This window comes from Anthonomus grandis, chromosome 1 (genome assembly GCF_022605725.1).
Source record: "Anthonomus grandis grandis chromosome 1, icAntGran1.3, whole genome shotgun sequence".
In the NCBI taxonomy this organism is placed as follows: domain Eukaryota; kingdom Metazoa; phylum Arthropoda; class Insecta; order Coleoptera; family Curculionidae; genus Anthonomus; species Anthonomus grandis.
The window spans coordinates 49,267,240-49,285,127 of NC_065546.1; the positions used below are offsets into that span (position 1 = coordinate 49,267,240).

General features: G+C 30.4%; 1 protein-coding gene across 2 annotated transcripts; it reads right to left on the reverse strand.

Moving 5' to 3' along the window:
* Positions 1-5,880: 5,880 nt before the first annotated feature.
* On the reverse strand, positions 5,881-17,424 carry LOC126739371 (activator of 90 kDa heat shock protein ATPase homolog 1). Of its 2 annotated transcripts, none has more exons than XM_050445032.1 (5): positions 17,233-17,424; positions 16,794-16,950; positions 11,595-11,812; positions 10,758-11,285; positions 5,881-6,435 (listed from the first exon to the last, which is right to left on the reverse strand). In XM_050445032.1, exons 2-5 carry the CDS (start codon positions 16,936-16,938, stop codon positions 6,292-6,294), a joined length of 1,035 nt encoding a protein of 344 aa, XP_050300989.1. In that variant the 5' UTR covers positions 16,939-16,950; positions 17,233-17,424; the 3' UTR covers positions 5,881-6,291. The 2 variants fall into 2 exon arrangements, with proteins under 2 accessions (XP_050300989.1, XP_050300981.1); XM_050445024.1 differs by having other exon boundaries at positions 16,794-16,959.
* Positions 17,425-17,888: the final 464 nt, after the last annotated feature.

Below are 17,888 nucleotides of genomic sequence, written 5' to 3' on the forward strand. Positions count from 1 at the left end.
CCGTTAGGTTAAATTAAGGCAGTTATATTACTCTCAGAATTTGAAGTCTTGAACTAGAAAAAATCAGATTAAGAAATTCAAAAAATGTTGAATTATCTAATTGTCTTGAAATAACTGCGCCAGAAGCAAATATTTAATTATGGCTTGTGAACAATAATATTTTTATTTTCTAAAAAGTCATAATTTAAACGTATTTTATTTTTTAAGGTATAAGTAGAATATTTTCGAGGTGAACCTTAAATTTATGACATTTTATGTAGCGTTATCTGACTGTAACAATTATAAAGGTTTTAATAGAAAGCTCAATTTTAAGTTAAGATTAAAAATTAAGTATTATTATGAGTAAACGTTTTTAATTTTCATAGAATGCCAACGTGCAATGGCAAAAATAGTGCAATTATGAGTTTATTAAATCTATCTTTTTTTTTTAATTTAAGGTTATTTATTGTCTTTTTACATTTTATTATATTCGTGTGCATATGTGCTTGTGTGTTTTAAAAATAAACAATTTTAACATATTAAGAACTGTATGATTTATCTTCTATTTTTTGTAGGTCCTTATTGGTAACATTGGTCCTTAGCGAAAAATACGCAAAACGTTCACCTAACTATACTTGGGTTACCGAACAGATGGAGTGGTCACGTGATCGTTCTGCGCCGGAGGTGTGGCCTAGAGCCTCGATAGGGTTCATGAGGTTCATGACTTGGGGTTTTATTTAATTTTATTAGTCGAGCGGCTTTAGATCGTTTTGGTTGAATTTTCTGCTATTCGAATATTTGAATCTTCGCAATATTGAAAAGTTGAGATTGTGTTTATTTTTTGTTAATTTGTTTGTTAACAAATAATGGCTGACGCGCCACGTACACCCCCCATTGTCATCCCCCAAGAAAGGAGTACGAAAACATTTGACCATTGCTGAAAAGGAAGTGATTATGAACATATATAAAACATGTGATAACGAGCATCCAGCATACAACAAAGTGCAAAAAGTCCAGTTTACAGCAGAAGCAGCAGGTAATAAATATTTTTAATATACAGTGTGTCCCATGATGAGCGAATTTATACGTGAACATGACAAAAAAGGTTGTGGTTAAAATTTGACCGTTTGGCATCCAGCCCTGCTTGATTAAAAAATAAAATTTAGCATATTATTTTTTTTAAATCAAGCTTGCCTTGCCATCATTACCTGGCACAACCTCAAAATCGGTTTGGAACCATTTTACAGGCGACCGTATTATATTTAAAAAAAAGCTGCTTACAAAGCAAAGCTGTACGGTAAAATAATTTAAAATAAGTAGGCATAATTCTCCTCGTCTAAATCTTCCAAGGTTGCATCGATGGGCGGGCCTATATTTCGCGCAGATCATTTACTCCATCTGTTCGGCAATCCGACTATAAATCACTATATTTTCGAAATTATAATATTATGTAAGGTACTACCCTATTTAAAATGGAAAAATGGTGGCGATGGGGCTATTATGCGAACTAGACTTCCGTAAACCAATGAGTTTTGTCAGCTATAAATATATAGTCGTTTTTAAAAAGTTCCTAAAGAAAGTATTTATAGGAGACTTGTTTAAAACGATTGGACACAGTTTTCGAAGGTTATTTAGAGCGATAGTTCTGCGCTATCCCGAATCGTATGCACCCTGCACCCTGAACACATGCCTAAACCAAACAGAGAACTATGGGAAAAACTTATCGCTGGTTTGCAAGAAAAATGTCAGTTTCCAAATTGTATAGGCAACATCGATAGAAAACATATTACTATTAAATGTTCTAATAAAACTAGGCTTTAATTACTTATTTACAAAAGTATTCTTTTGTTCTTTGGGTCGTCGTGGATCATGACTGCAGTTTATTTGTATTGTTGGTGGGAGTTTTGGAAAAAAGTGCCATGAGATGAAAAAATTTGAACAATTAGTTTTAAATTTATTAGAAGAAAATGAAGAGCAGTCTAACCTAGGAGTCTTTGAAAATTCGTTATACGTGAAAAATTTATTTTGACAATTAAAAACCTAGAACATTAAAAATCTGCAGTATAAATACTGTTTACGCGTTCCATCTATAGATAAAGCAATTTCGTCCCATATCTATAATATCTCTTTTTTTGTCCCCTCTAGTCCTTTTTTGTAGTATGCTTATGTCACCGTGAGACAAGTGATACGAGATGGGATGTTTTGGCACATCTTCGATGAGTTTTTCTTTCTCACACATGTTCTCTAATATTCCTTACTAACAAAATCGCGAACTATAAATACGAATATATCGTTCTTTGGCTTTTTTTTTTAAGAGGATTAGGAAATCGACGAACGGACACCCTAAATAATTGGCTAAATTCCAAAACAATAGAATTATTAGAAATATAATTACGATCACTTTTGAGAATTGTCGGATTTACATAAATCACTTTGTATAAAATATTAAATAAAAGACAATTAAATTGTATAAACAAATAATTTTTAAACAAAATATTTGGGTTTACATTAGATATGTAGGCTAGAAATTGAATTTCGTAACGGTTTAGGAATAATGGCTAAAAAGCAACAATACGAACAGCACGCATAAAATCAGAAGAAATACCTAGACATGCAGATTGCTCGGCAGGTGTGTATATATTCAAGCTTTCACCTGTTCTATTTAATTTATAGTTTAAGTAATAATAAGCATGGTACCTAATGATATGGGCATTGATTTTAAAATCAGCGGCATGACAATAAATTATCTGAGATGCGGTTACAATACAGTTCTTATTAAAGCTGGAAAATGTGAAGACCTAAAGATACTAATAAACTGAATGGCCGCAGTGGTCAGTGAAAAATATGAACTTATCGCAAACAATACAAAATATTAAGAAGATAAGTTTGTTGGCACACTCCGTGAGACGGGAAGTAGAAGAGATGAAGATGCTACCTACCAACAGGCTTCCTTATCAGATGCTGTACTTTCATAGATAAATTGGTTGCCACTTTTGTTCCTTCTACTTCCTGTCTTACAGAGTATCCTGACAAACTTGGCCCTTTACCATTAAACTCTCCTTGCTAACTTTCTTTCTCTAAAAATGCAAAAATAAATAAAACGAACATTCGTATCTATAGGATATATGTAAAGAATATCAACCCATTGAAAGAGTAGGAGAATACAAATATATACTATTAATATAAACAATGACAGCTCCGAAGAAATACCAATCAAAATTTAAAAGACCATAAGCACGTTGAGTACATAAAATAGAATGAAGAGATTTTTCTGCTGCCGAGATCTAAGACTAAAATTAGAGACTTAGATTAGACGTTTCACGAGATGCTGTATCCTATGCAAACTAGATAAAAGTCTGGATGATAAATAAGAATAAGAAGCATTTGAGATGTGACTTTACTGAGGAATGTTGAGGATTTCATTGGTAGAGAGAACAACTAACGCGGTGCTGATGAGGCGGGTTTATAAAGAAAGATACTAACAATTAGGAAAAGAACGCAATTATATTCTATGGGACATGTCTTATAAGGACATAAAAATATCAGATATGGCAGGATATCAGCTATGCAAGGAAAGAGATCCATCCATAGGAAAGAAAAACCTTTCGTTCAACCTTCGAAACGCACCTAGAGAAAAGAACTGGAGGTTGGGCAAAGGTTAAAACTGTTTTTAATTATTTAAAAATCTTGTTCAATTATTCTATTTATTTATTTTTCCGTGCAAAGATTTTATAAGAAACATAGCGTGCGCCAAAAAAAAAAACAAAATTACGAACAAGAAAATTAGAATAAAATCAAACTTAGATCTATAACAGAAGGTCATACAACTACAGCTTACAATCAAACACGTAATTTTTTCACAGTTAATTCAAATTCAATTCAAAAGACATTTATTTGCCAAAGAAAAAAAAATACAAAATGTCAATTACTAAATTTACAATTTTAATTTCCTAGCAAATGGGTATGCATCTCGATTTTAAAAGAATCGATACATAAAAGCTTTAAAAAAAAACTTTTCCGATGCATCCTTGATAATATATTTTAATTTGAACACAAATATTTACTTTTTCCAATTTAAAAAAAAATTGGTGCAATGTGGATGCTAAAGGCAAGGGCAGGCGACGAACAAAAGTGGAAGGCGCAGGAAGAAGCGAAAAAAACTAATATATTTAATACTATTTCAGGATATACAATTCAAGTTAAATTAAACTAAATTACCCACAACTATCGACAAAACAGAGATATCAACAACGCACACAATGCAAATTGTACTTTTTTATTATTTATGTGAAAAAAAATCTAATACTAGTACACATATATCAAGGAACTAAGAATGCATATCATGTATTAATTTGAAATTCTAAACGAAACCTTTAATATATTTTTTGAATCTATAAAAGAGTAATTTTTTGCATAATCAGGTAAATGATTCCACATTTAAATAGCAACAAAGCTGAAAGATCTCTGATACGCGGCTGTACGATGTTGGTCTACTCTATAGCGATTAAAATATCTAATTAGAATTAGAAATTGCATTATTATAAACATCGCAATAGTCAAACAAAGAAAGTATTAATGTATTACCTAGGAAGTATTTAGTTTTGGCTAGAATCTTTAGATTATGCAGACCCCTTAGACGCATATAAGCAATGCTTAATTTTTTATTTATATGGGCTGAAAAGGTAAAGATTAATTGTTGATAACAGCTTATATCAACAATTAATTCTAAATTTTTGGCTTCACTACTGGTATATTTGTGTTTTGGATTTTTAGAGTATAGTTATTCCTTGCTACTTCGAGTTGAATTTTATTGGATCCTATAAAAAGAGCACATGATTTATAAGCATTTTGTTTTAGATTGTGATTTTTAGCAAATTTAGAAATGTTATCTAGATCATTATTAAATTGTGTTCGGGACAGAGGTAAGGAATTGGGACAAAACGCCATACATTTGTGAATCATCAGCATACTTCTATGAAGTTTCGTATAAGTCAATTTTGTTTCCATATCAGCTACATACAAGGAAAATAATAAGGGTTCTAGAATAGAGCCTTGGTACTCCAGTTTTTAAATTGAGTGTTGATTTTTAATTACAACACAATGGAATCTATCAGAAACATAAGACTTGTACTGAATTGTTTACGAAAACCGGACTGACGGCTTAGAATGATATTATGAGTCACAAAATTCTATTACCTGATTATAAATGTCTTTCTAAGATTTTGGAAACAACCGGTGGAATACTAATAGGCCTTAAATCTTTAAGCCCCCTACGATCGGAAACTTTACCTAGTGGCTTGATCATAGCTTTTTTCCGCAAGTCAGGAAATCTATTTCCTAAAATACATGTACTAATGATATTTAAAAGTGGTCTTGCAAAAAGGTAAAATCTCTTATAGAGAGATCATCTTCTCCAACAGAGTTGGTACTGATTAAACTCATTAGTTTTACTAGAGTTGATACATCCATTAATCTAAAACTAAGCTCATTATTAATAACGTTAGAGTTAATATTCGTCATAATTATTCAAATTTTTGTACACACTTTATCACGCCTGGCCCAATTCAAAGTACTGATTATGAAAATATATATGGATTTACCACAAATAAATTCTTTAGTACACTCTTAAACTATGAGAATTTTTTAATAGATTTTATATGGTATGGTAGATTATTGTATGTACGCTTTTATTATCATATACTTCCTTGATCGTGGGATGTGTTATCTTTCATAGTGAGCAGGTCTTTAGTATATCTTAATGCTAGTTGCAAAGTATTCTATAGTATTGCTATAAAAAAAGAGTAATTTATAGAAGTATATCATTGTTTTAACTTCTTAAGGACCTGTTTAATTTCTTAAGGGGAATAGAATATCCAGGAATAACCATGATAAATAAAACCATTATTCGTATTTTTTTATCACATTTATTTTTCCTTATAATAAAATCCTTAAAAAATCATATCGAGCTTAGCCGCAAAAAAAACGTAAAAAGAATTAATGTTTTTTCTTTGATTTAATAAATATTTTTTTACAAAGCAGTTATTTAGTAATAAATCAATTACACTAGCTATTCTTACATTGGATCATTTAATAAATTATATAATTTGATTTAAAAAAATACATCGTAAATATGTAAATGAGTTCATTAACTGTTTTTATAATATATTTCACCAGGAAACTTTTGAATAAAAGTTCAACTCATGTAAACCATAATATGCCTTAAAATTGAATGAATTAAAGATTGATTCAGAATGACGTGCAATAATAATGTTCCAATATAAGCCATAAGAAAAACATCATGCTAAAAGGAAACTAAAGATCTCCACTAAGTAATGCTCCGAAACCAAATGCTTGTTTCATTGCGTCCCAGTAGTACCTGGACCAGTTGGTTCTCGTCACATCCGCTTCTGAACTCGGAACACCCGATTGGGTTAGAGTTACTTCAGTGTGGTCATCCTGTATTACAAGAAAAATTAAATTAAATTCGAACACTATAGTCGAAGATTTTTTCGAAGAGTTGCGAAAGTGAATGTTCATATCGTTAACTTTTTTGCTCTTTAGTTAAATTGGTCTGTATGTTTATCAAGGGATAAACCTGTCGTATTTAATTAAATCCATAAGAAATAAAGATTAGTAGATATACAATGGATGTAAAAAAATTCCTAAACAATTTCAAAGTCAATTCCTTGTTATTTTGATATTTATTAATATTGTGTGAAAAATACTGGTTAGTCGTGTGAAACTTTGGAATTAACAATGCTGTTTTAACAATACCTATGAAGAACAGACTGATATTCATATAATGTTTGCTATGCCACCCAAATCATTGTACCAAGAGGCAGGCATTTCCTGAGTACCACATCGATCTGCTTTTACAAGAGTGAAGTTGCCTGAATATTATTTTAAGAATTTATAGTGAGCGAAAAGTGGTGATGAATAGTGGAAATACCAGTGCTCATCGATTTAAGAAAAATTTACAGTACAGTTTTGTATTTGGCTTGAAAACTATCGATCTGTCCTGAAGAGGACATAAGCAGCAGTGTAGTTTAAACCTATGGGGGTAACTAAAAGTATTTAATCAAGGCTGTTTTTTTAATCACAAAGCTTAAATAATAGACTCTCGTATACGGCTTTTTTACGAAATCTTTCGAATCGAAATTTTTTAAAATCGTAATAAATCAATTAAAGAAAATAGGGCTATTAAGCCCTTATCCCTTTCTAATATAAAATGAAACGCCTCTGACTTCTGAATTTCAACCTTACATTTGGATTTACCAAGCAATGTTTATAAAATTCACCAAAATAAAATTATTTTAAAAATTTAATTTCGTTTTTATTTCTAGGCATGAGGATGTATTTAATTCACTAATTAAATTTCGACCGTCTAAAGAGAAAAAAATCTTCTATTAAAACATATTTGGTTTATTTAGTTTGCCAACAACATAAAAGCTTCTTTTGGTCAACATTTTTCATCAATTTTCTAGAAAAGCCGCGTTTTCATTATAAAAATAATTTTCACAAACTAAAATTTTAAACAGGATGTCGGTGATCCAAGAAATTGTCTAGAAACTATGGGATCTACTTATCTTAAATGAACAAACAACCTGTTTTACAATTTTAGTCTGTTAAGTAACTCAATTATTTTTTTTTAACAATTCTCATTAATGATAGCTATACAATATGACTGTATACTAGCCAGAAGTGCGTTGAAATTAAAATTAATACACCCTACAAATCTATTTAAGTTTTATATAAAACTGTTATAAAATAGTTGGGTAACATTAAATTAAAAAAAAAACTAAAATTATTTAAATGACTTTTGAAAATAATATACGTTGAAACTCTGCAAACACAGTCAAAGATTTGGTATGTGTTTATATAAAAGCGCTGCAAGCTAAAAGCCAAATTTTAAAAATATCAGTGGCGGCTGGTGGTTTTTATCATTAAGTTCTAAACTACTTCTGCTATGTTATATCGTCATAAATTTCATGGATTTAAAGCTATGTAACGACTTATATGTTCCAGATTTTATTATATGTATTTATGAGTTCCCTTAAGATTTATTTATGTATCTTCCAGGAACTGAATATACTTTTTCGTGTTTTTCAGTCTTTATTAATAGATTTTCATGTTTCCCAGAAATTGTAAAGAAGTCCTTAATTAATTAATGATATTAACATTTCCATCACTATTTATCTATAAAAATGTATTTCATATGTCCCTAATCCTACAAGACAGAGGCTGTATGTTAAACTTCCTTGCAACAGACTAAAGAGAAGTGATCCAAGTGTTAAATAAACTCTTGTGCGACTGTGCCTAATTACAATTTTTGTACACTATTTTTTTCCATAAATGTTTCATTTCCTCAAGTTGCACCCTTATATTCACACACACAGACTGATTTATTGTTTTTATATGTACTGTTTTATGTAGCTATATCTATATCTTACTTTTTTTTACTTTTTTAATGAAAACTTTTGTATATTTTTATATATATACTTTTTTGCTTTCTTAGGTTTCCCTTTTTTTTTCTTTTTTTGACATTGTATACATGCAATTGTATATTTTTTAATTTTTAATTGTGTTTTATTTATTTATTCATACTTTTGACCACATACAATTATTGATTTGTATAAGTTTGTATATTTGTTTTACTAGTTTTATTTTATGTTTGTGTGTTTTGTTTGTTTACTTCAGCTTTGTCTACAAATTGTAAAATATTTTGACAATAAAGCGATTGATTGATTGATATTGCATTGTTCATATTTGTTTCATGTAAGTGCATATTGCTATTTTTTTTTAATGACGTGTAAGTGTATCAACATTATTAACAAAAATAAGGAAGAAAATGCCTGAAGGGGCATTTAAAATAGCACTTAGATATTACTTAGGCATTTGCAGTAACTTCCGGCGTTTTACTTTATGTCGAATTTCAGTTCTATCTTTTATATGATAGAAAAAGATTTTATAGATATTATTTTTCAGGAGGTCATTATTGTGACCTAATGAAGAAGACGACACTGATATTTATAATAATTGATATACAAATTTTAATTATTAATTCATAGAAATAGTTATTTTTTCTATAAACGCTTTTAAAATCTAAAAACTCTAAAAATTTTTGGACCAATGTGTCAACGATTACATCAATAAAGTTCTTCGAATTTTAAAAATGTACACTATGCACAGCTTATAAGATATCCATTGGCAGGCATGCAAGGAAATTGCAAATAATTTTTAATTTTTATTTATGGCGGTTATATTGGTTTATAATGTAATAGTTTAATATTGTAGGAGTAGTACTGATCGCGACATCTAGTGTAAAGTGGATTAATTGCATTGTCAAAAAATAAGAACTCCTAGATGGCGTTAGGCGTTCTTCACTTTGAATTTTGAGCAATTTACTAGAATCAGGTTCATTCTCTCTGTCAAACTAACGTAATTTTTTATTACGTATTTTTGTACTTATTATCTGTCTGTCCTTCGTCATTGGTCATGTACGCCATGCTCAAGGATCAGTTTTTTAGGTATCGGCATTTTCGAAACCGGGCTGTGGTTGCCATTGTTTTTCATGAAATTTGAATACTTTGCCTTTTGGAATTAGATTGATTTCCGTACTCGCGGCAACTTAAAGCTAAGCAAGGCAACGTTGTATTGTCAATTCTTGTAAAACTGGGCCTAGGTGAGATTATCCATCTAAGAGGTATCCACAAATTGCATTTTGGCTTTATTAAGTCTTCAGGTTAACAAGTTTAATTTCTTGAGGTTGAGATTCGACCTCATGGCAACACTAGCCATGGAATGTGAACGATTACTTTAATACACTTTATAAAAGATCCTCTAACATCTTGGGGTAAGCTTAATTCCTATTCTTTGTAAAAAGTTTTCTCATGGTTTTTAAGGCCGCCATTTTTGTTCCACATGTTAATTTTAGGGTCTTATGCAGGGTCTTAAGTAAGGGCTATCTTAGGTGCTGTTCCCATTTCCCATCATAAATTAGAGTTTTATCAGGATTTCTTGCATCTTCATGACGTTATTGATTGGACCTTACTCAGCTGCTGTCCTTGGATCTGCACAATGGGTTACCAGGTCAAACCAGATAAAAGGAATGTGTCAGCAATGTCATAAATTATGATTTGTTATTGTTATTTAGATTTTGGGACTAGTCATATTGGCTCATTTGTATCATTTAATGGCTCCTTATTTATTAATTGTTGTCTAGCGATTAAAGGTCTTTCCTGTCAATTTGCATTGTAACGTAAATTGTATCTCTACTGAAATAATATTTCACTTAATCCCTTTTAATTTTGCTATCCTAATATTTTCATACAGTTTTATAATATGTAAGCAACCACACTGAAAGATATGTTTATTTTATTTTATTTAATACATGCATATTGCACAGTGTACTGTGAAATTTTTGTAAACATACAAAAACAATTATTTTTAAATTTCAATTTGTTATTGAGGTTTGCAATTTATTAATTAGTCATTTCAACAATTTGTTTTCATTAAATTTCAATGTGCTTATTTTTCCATGCCCTTATATAATATTCAATGAAATAAAAAAGTTGATAGCTGTAGTCGAACTTTTGTTTGTTAAAGTTTTCTTTGCATTCTGACCATAAAAAAATAGTGTTAAAGCATAATTGCAAACAAACAAAGCAAATAAAATTCATTTTCAATTGATCCTGACCATACTAAATTATATGTAAACACAGAATAAATTACCTTTATTTATTGGATAACCCTAATAATAACCCAAAACATTTACCTACCTTTTGATCTATGTCAATTGTAACCAGCGAATAATGTCCATCCGGCCACTGTTTATACCTCCACGTCTTAACGATTTTCTTATTAGGTACCAACTCCTGGAATACACCGGTAATATTACCGCCGAATAGCTCAAATTTCCCGCCCTTGGCAGGATCTAATTTCACGTGACCCCTAGTGAACGCCGTCACCATTTCCACTCTAGTTAAAGCGTTGTAAAACTCTTCTGCGGTACATTGAAACTTATGGGTTTGTTTTATTGTTGTTGTATCGATTTTTAAACCGACTTTTTTATCATTCGAGACCACTGGTGCCATATTGATTTTTTTGTTAAAGCCGCTAGTTAGTGTTTTTACTTGGTCCGGTTTTTCTTCGCCTTTACGAGGTAAAATCATGCCGTGCGAGAACTCTTCTTTTAGGCCAGATACGTATTTGCCCAGCTGGCTTCTGACGAGACTTTTGCCATCTTTTAGCATTATGTCTCTTAACTTTGCACCTTCTTCGTCTGGATCTGAGAGGCCTATTTGTATCTGTAAATAAATAAATTTAAAATAGAGGGTTGGGTTGGGTAACTTTCTCAGTATATATGAGGTGTTTTGACTCTTTAAGGTTAATACCAACTTGATTACTTAAAATGCTATATTATAGTCTTGCGTTCCACTCTTCAATCATAGTATTTTTTAATAATAGATAAAACTAAATAATCAAGTTATATGGGCCAGATAACTCTCTTGCAGAAAATGACTGGTGTGTATAAATATATTGGAAGTACAACGTAAATATAAGAAGGGAAACATATTTTTTTAAGGTTAAAAACACATTTTTCTACATGAACTTACATCTAAATCTGACATGTCATTTTCTTCTGACAAATTGGGTACTTTAACGGTCCCTTTATGGGTTCGGTCTGTTCCATTTTTAAGTTTTCCTTCCCAGTTTAACGTCAAGTCCCACTCATAGAAGAAAATAAGTTTGCCCTTGCGGTTGTTAGCACAGGCCTCGCCTTCGCATTTTTCTACGCTAGTTATGGTGAGTTCGGCTGGTTCGTTGGTTTTTACTAAAATACCAAATAGACACGTTTGAAAAAGATATAAAAAAGAAAAGAAGAATTAATTAATAGTTGAGCGACTGTAAGAAACATAAAAATATTTTGGTGACATTAACACTGATTATCAAACTGGTGACAGGACTTGAACAAATTGGTATAACAAATGTTTTACACATTAAAAAAAAGTTAATAATAATTTAAATTACAAACATAAGACAATTTTCTATCTAACTATTGTGGTGTTTCTTATAACAGTTTTTTTTTAGGTATTTGGACATGAATAATCATGAAATAATTGATTTTGTCTTCTTTTAGATTCTTATTACAGTTTACTTGCTAGATGTTTCTTAAAAAAATAAAATTGTAAGCAGCAGAAAGTAGTAGTAGTTACCAATGTGTTTCTGCGATTCAGGTTTTAAACAAAGTAGGGGAAAACGTGACGTCACGAATCAGCTAATTGGTGTTTAGTGTTGAAAAATTGATAAATAAAATTTATCAATACTTGCCTTACTTTTTCGCTTATACAGAAGTCGACAAGAGGGTTTAGATTAGTAAAAACTTATTGGGGATTACCGTCTGGTGTGCGACTTTAATAAATTGAGAAGGTGAAATACCAATTAGCTTTAATTGATCAAATAGAAGAGGTGGCAGTTAAAGACCTGCAAACAGCAAGCAATTTGCTTAATATGTTAAAATTTTTGTATTATATTATCTTTGTTACACATATTATATTCTTTTCAGTTATTGCATGGAAAAGTATTAATAAATGTATGGTACTTACTAAAGGGAAGTTTAATTTATCATTGTCATCTATTTTATTAAATGCAACTAACAGCTAATAAGAGTAATTACCAATTGAAGAAAGAGTAACCCTGTTTCTTACCAATTCCAGATTGAAAATCACTTGTATTACACTGGTATTGGTATTTCAATTTTTTTCTTTTCAAAAGTCAAGCTTACTTATATGGTATATAAATTTATTGTGTTATTTCAAAACTTTTAACTGAAACCATAAAGATACTAAAATAATGATTTTTTCTCCCTATATTTCGCAATAAAGAATTTGTAATTTTTGGAATGATGGCAAAAAGTATAAAACTGCTTTTCTTGTGGATTGGCCTGCTATTGCACCCAAGCTAATGCAGCTTCAAATAAAGCATTGTGTCCATTGAAATCATTATTTCTAACAAAGTCAGATAAATATATAGAAACAAAAGCATAAAAAGAAAAAAAGATTTACAAACCTAAGCACTAAGATACCTCAAAACTAAATAGAGATAGAAAAACAATATAATTATTAAAATGTAATGATGTAGTTGGAAAGGATTACACAAAAGCATTTCTGAATGACAGAAAATTATTATGGAAATTATGAAAAGCACTGAGATCAAACTAAAAATTAAATTTTCTGAAATTGATATAGGTTTTTTTAAATGAAGAATTTCTATATGATTTTTATCACATGACATTTTCTGAAGACACCTCACTCCCAATGTGATGTTCCTCCAGACTCTACTTCTCCTCCTGGAAGTATCTCAAATATGTACCAAATATAATATAATATATATGTACCAAATATGGTATAATATATTTGGAGAATAAAAATTACAGAAAATTTACTGCACTTTTTTTGTACCCCAATGATATCCATTACCCACACAGAAACTGTATTTTTAACAGCCTTCCTTCACATACATATAATTTTATTACTTTTGAATAAGTTTATAATTTCATTATTAGTAGCAACAAAATCAAATAATTCTACAGAGATTCCGAACAGGCCAAAAAACCATCATTTGTGAGTAAGTAAAATGACCACTGAATAAAAATTAAAAGCTCATAAGCTGTATAATCAGGTTATTTTGTCAAGTCAAACACCACTAGCTATATAGTAGAAAACATCCAAAAGAATTAATTTTTTAGCACCTGGTATCAGGACCACTTCTAGATAAGAAGCACCTATAAATACAGGCCTTGGTTTTTGAAACCATTGGAGATTTTTAAGCATTGTGTTATCTGTAAATATCTCTAAAAAACATAAACAGTAGTGGCCAAAAGTAGATAAACAAAGTATTATTTTCATATAATTGTTAAGATTTACCCACAGGTCCCCTGGATTTTAAATTATTGTTATTTATAAGGCGGTCTATAAAAAGATACCAATAAATTTCAGTTAAATATTTTGCTTGCTATCAGATAAAGCAATAATATAAATATAGCTGAGTGGTCAAAAGTAGATAGACAAAAACAATTTTGGAATTATTTTTTTGTCTAGATATTCATAAAATAAAATTAGTATAGTATTACTTCTCTTTAACTCAAGGTGCAACATGCCACGCGGAATTAGATTCTCTCTTGATTTAAGACAACGCATTATTAATGCATATCGCGCGGGTGATCGTCAAATTGGTGCTCGTAGATTTGATGTTAAAAGCAAAGCTGTTTGGGCAATTATCAAAAGATATGAAAGGACAGGATCATTAGAGTCAAAAAATAAATCTGGTTGACCAAAAAAAATGGACATTAGAGCTGTACCGAAATTAAAACAAATTAGCCAGAATAACCCTTTCATGACTTCTCGTCAAATTCAGATAGAATTACAGGCTCTAGGGATTTGTAATGTATCCTTAAGGACTGTAAGACGAAGGTTGGTAGAAGAGAATCTATTTGCACGTAGGCCAGCAAAAAAACCATTGCTTTCAAAAAAGAATCTCTTAGCCCGATTGGAATTTGCCCATCAGCATATACACTGGACAAAGCGTGAATGGAAACGTGTTTGCTGAAGCGACGAATCGAAGTTTAATTTGTTTAATTCCGATGGAATTCAATATGTTAGACGTTCTTCTGGCCAGCGTTTGAATCCCAAGTACACAAAACTCACAGTTAAGCATGGAGGTGGATCAGTGATGGTTTGGGGTTGCTTCTCAGGTTATAGAATGGGCGCGTTAAATCGCATAGAGGGCATAATGGACAGGTTTATATGCAGGGATATTCTCAGTATGTTATGTTACCCTATGTCAAAGACAATTATTTACCATTGAGATTTCAATTTCAGCAAGATAATGACCCGAAGCATTCCTCCAAAATTATGAAGCAATTTTTCGAAGAAGAAAAAATACCAGTTTTAAAATGGCCATCCCAGTCACCTGATCTTAATCCCATCGAAAATTTATGGGAAATTGTAGATCGTGATATTAGGGATACAAACTATTCAAATAAAGGTGAATTATTCGAACGGTTGCAACAGAAATGGAAAAATATTGGTTTTAAACTCATAGACAATCTTATTGAATCAATGCCATGTAGATGTCAGGCTGTAGTAGAAAATAATAGGTATTTTACAAAATACTGATATTGTAGATGGTTAAGCTTGTAATTAAAAAAAAAAATACTTTGAAAAAAAAGAGTATTGGTTATTTTTTAAATTTGTCTAGCTACTTTTGTCCAGCATATATTTAGTTATTTCTTATTATTTACCAAATCAGGTGATTGTTTCTAAAGAATGTGTTATTATTTTTATACATGTTTATATTGCCCATAATATACTTTTTCATATCTTTATTATAGAATTTTTATTTCCTTTGATTTTTTTAAAAAACCATTTGTCTATCTACTTTTGGCCATTACTGTATACTTCTTATGTTTAGAAATTTTATTGGGCTGACAGTGGATAAGATTTAATATTAGAAATGAAGCTTTCTATATTTTTTTTGTAACAACCCCAAATCCATTCATTTTCAAAATTATGGCAATTGGAAGAAAATTCCACATAGCTGCATATATAGTGAAAACTCTTAAGGTGATAAAGCAGCAAACATGAAAGCTGCATGCTCCTTGCAAGCACAGATTTAAAAAAATGTTGCTTCTTGCCAATAGACAAATAATAAAAGCAATGGCCATCAATGAGGAATTAGGAAGTGTGGAAAGCAAGTAATCTTCTTTAAAGAAAAATGCATTCAAAGAACATATGGATATTTGAGGCTTCTTGACCCATAATGTAAACTTCTTGACACATAGTGTGTAGAAGGTGATTAGCAAATCTAGACAAAATATTTATAAAAGTGTATTATTATCCAAAGACAAGAGCAGCAAAGTTCATTTTGTTGCCAACCTGTTGGATCCAAGATATTATGATTGCAAACTCCCATCAGATCAAAGGGTAAATATTATATTTAGATCATAATGTATCAATTTATATAAAACTTTTTTTATTTAGTGTTGAGAGAAGTAATATATAGGACATCTCGAAAGATAAAAAGTCAAGCCAGACATCAATAAAGCATCGATCTTGGCAGATGTTGCCAAACTTCATTTCAAAAAAGAGTGAATTAAAAAGGCCATTTCATAATGAAAAAGATACTGAAGAAAACATAGACATTGATGATAGATTTTAGACTGATTTGGTTTTTTTAATATTATTTTATTATTGTTACACCTATTCATTTGGATGGTACTACTTACATTTAATCTCTTTTTAGTAAATAGAGTAATTTTTAAAGAAACTTGTTTTAATTTTGTGAATAAAGTTTGCAGTTTTGTTATTTATCCTAAGCAGTATTTTTTAGTTTAAATTTAATAAAAATTAAAAAGTATAAAAATTATAGCCATTTACTTATTTTAAATTACATTAAAACTTACTTTAAAAATTAAACACATTACATTACTTTGAAAAAAAAACAAAATTGATCAGTTCAGGTGGGAGTAAAGTAATAATGTACAAGGTGATCCAAAATTCATGCCTACTGTTGATCAAATAGTTATAATTAAACTCCAACAAGAGAAATAAGTTATAGTAACACTCATTAATCTAACAAACCCTACATCTCTTTCCATTCCTTAAATTATAAAGATAAGTAGCAAAAATGAACCTGGGATCAGGTGTTATTTATGTTTACAAGTTGAAAAAGTTAATTATGGGCAAAGATCTTTTAGACTAACAGTCCCTAATGTAACAATATTTTTAATACAAGAAATTAATACCAAATCTTACCAGAAATATTATTAAAAAGTTCTTTAATCCTAGTCTGAGACCAAGGACTGGCATTCTTTTCTGTCCAATGCCAATTATTAACATTTGTGGCATCTGGCCGTTCTTCTACAATCCACCTTGGATCTCCTTCTCCCCATTTTGCCATGATGAATGTTGACTAGTAGATCTATAAGTTAGAAATATGTGCTTGATCATCTATTTTATATCAACTAAATATTTGGTGTTATATTGATTTAGAAAAGCATGCAATGGTCATTGACACACAACCACAGATTTTGATAATTTGAATTAAAAATTAAGACAAAGTACATAATATTTCAAACGTTTCTACAACTAGTTATAACATACTGTTCACTCTAGGATAAAGGAATGAAAATAAATGGGTCATTTCTATTCTATTTTTCAAGTAAAATCCGAAATAAAAATACTGTTTTCTTACTTGTTAAGTGAAGTCTTTAAATAACAGCGGATCAACAATCAAACTGCACAAGAAAGAGCACTTTTCAGACAATTACAAAATGGAATACAGTTCTCTCTCTATATTCAGCAAAGTCAGATTATTCCCGATCTCCCAGAACTTTTCTAGAAACTGTCCCTACCTTACCATTTATTTTAACATGCCAGGCCGCTATGACGTAATGCGTCAAAGTCAAAATCAGCTGCTCCAACCGTCATTCACAATGTCAATCCGGCTCAGTTTTTAAGGTAGTCACATATGAAGGCGAAGCATTGCGATCTGATTTACATTCATTCATTCGTGAGCATATGATAATAAAGAAGAAACATGCATCAAAAATAAAAAGAAGCCGCGAAAGATCGGCTAGCTTGAATAGGATTGGACTCTAAGCCCAATAAAATTATAAACCATTAAAAAAAATGTGTTTTCTTGCTTATTTAGTAATGGGGATCAACAATAACGCCGTACACAAAAAAACTCTTTTAAGACAATTAAAATCAGAAAATAATTCTGCACATTCAGTAAAATCAAACTATTCCCGATCTTTCAGAAATTTTCTAGATAATATTGCTACGCTACCATTTGCTCCATTCATTGCGTCAATTTATAGATTTTTTTTTATAAGCACTAATATATAA

What these genes read in the sequence shown, in the direction of transcription:
- LOC126739371 (XM_050445032.1), bottom strand. Translation starts at nt 16,938, where the DNA reads ATGGCAAAATGGGGAGAAGGAGATCCAAGGTGGATTGTAGAAGAACGG. An exon ending in ACTTTTTAATAATATTTCTG is followed by an intron (nt 11,813 to 16,793) that starts GTAAGATTTGGT and finishes TTGGTATTTTAG; the next exon opens with TAAAAACCAACGAACCAGCC. An exon ending in ATGACATGTCAGATTTAGAT is followed by an intron (nt 11,286 to 11,594) that starts GTAAGTTCATGT and finishes ATTTATTTACAG; the next exon opens with ATACAAATAGGCCTCTCAGA.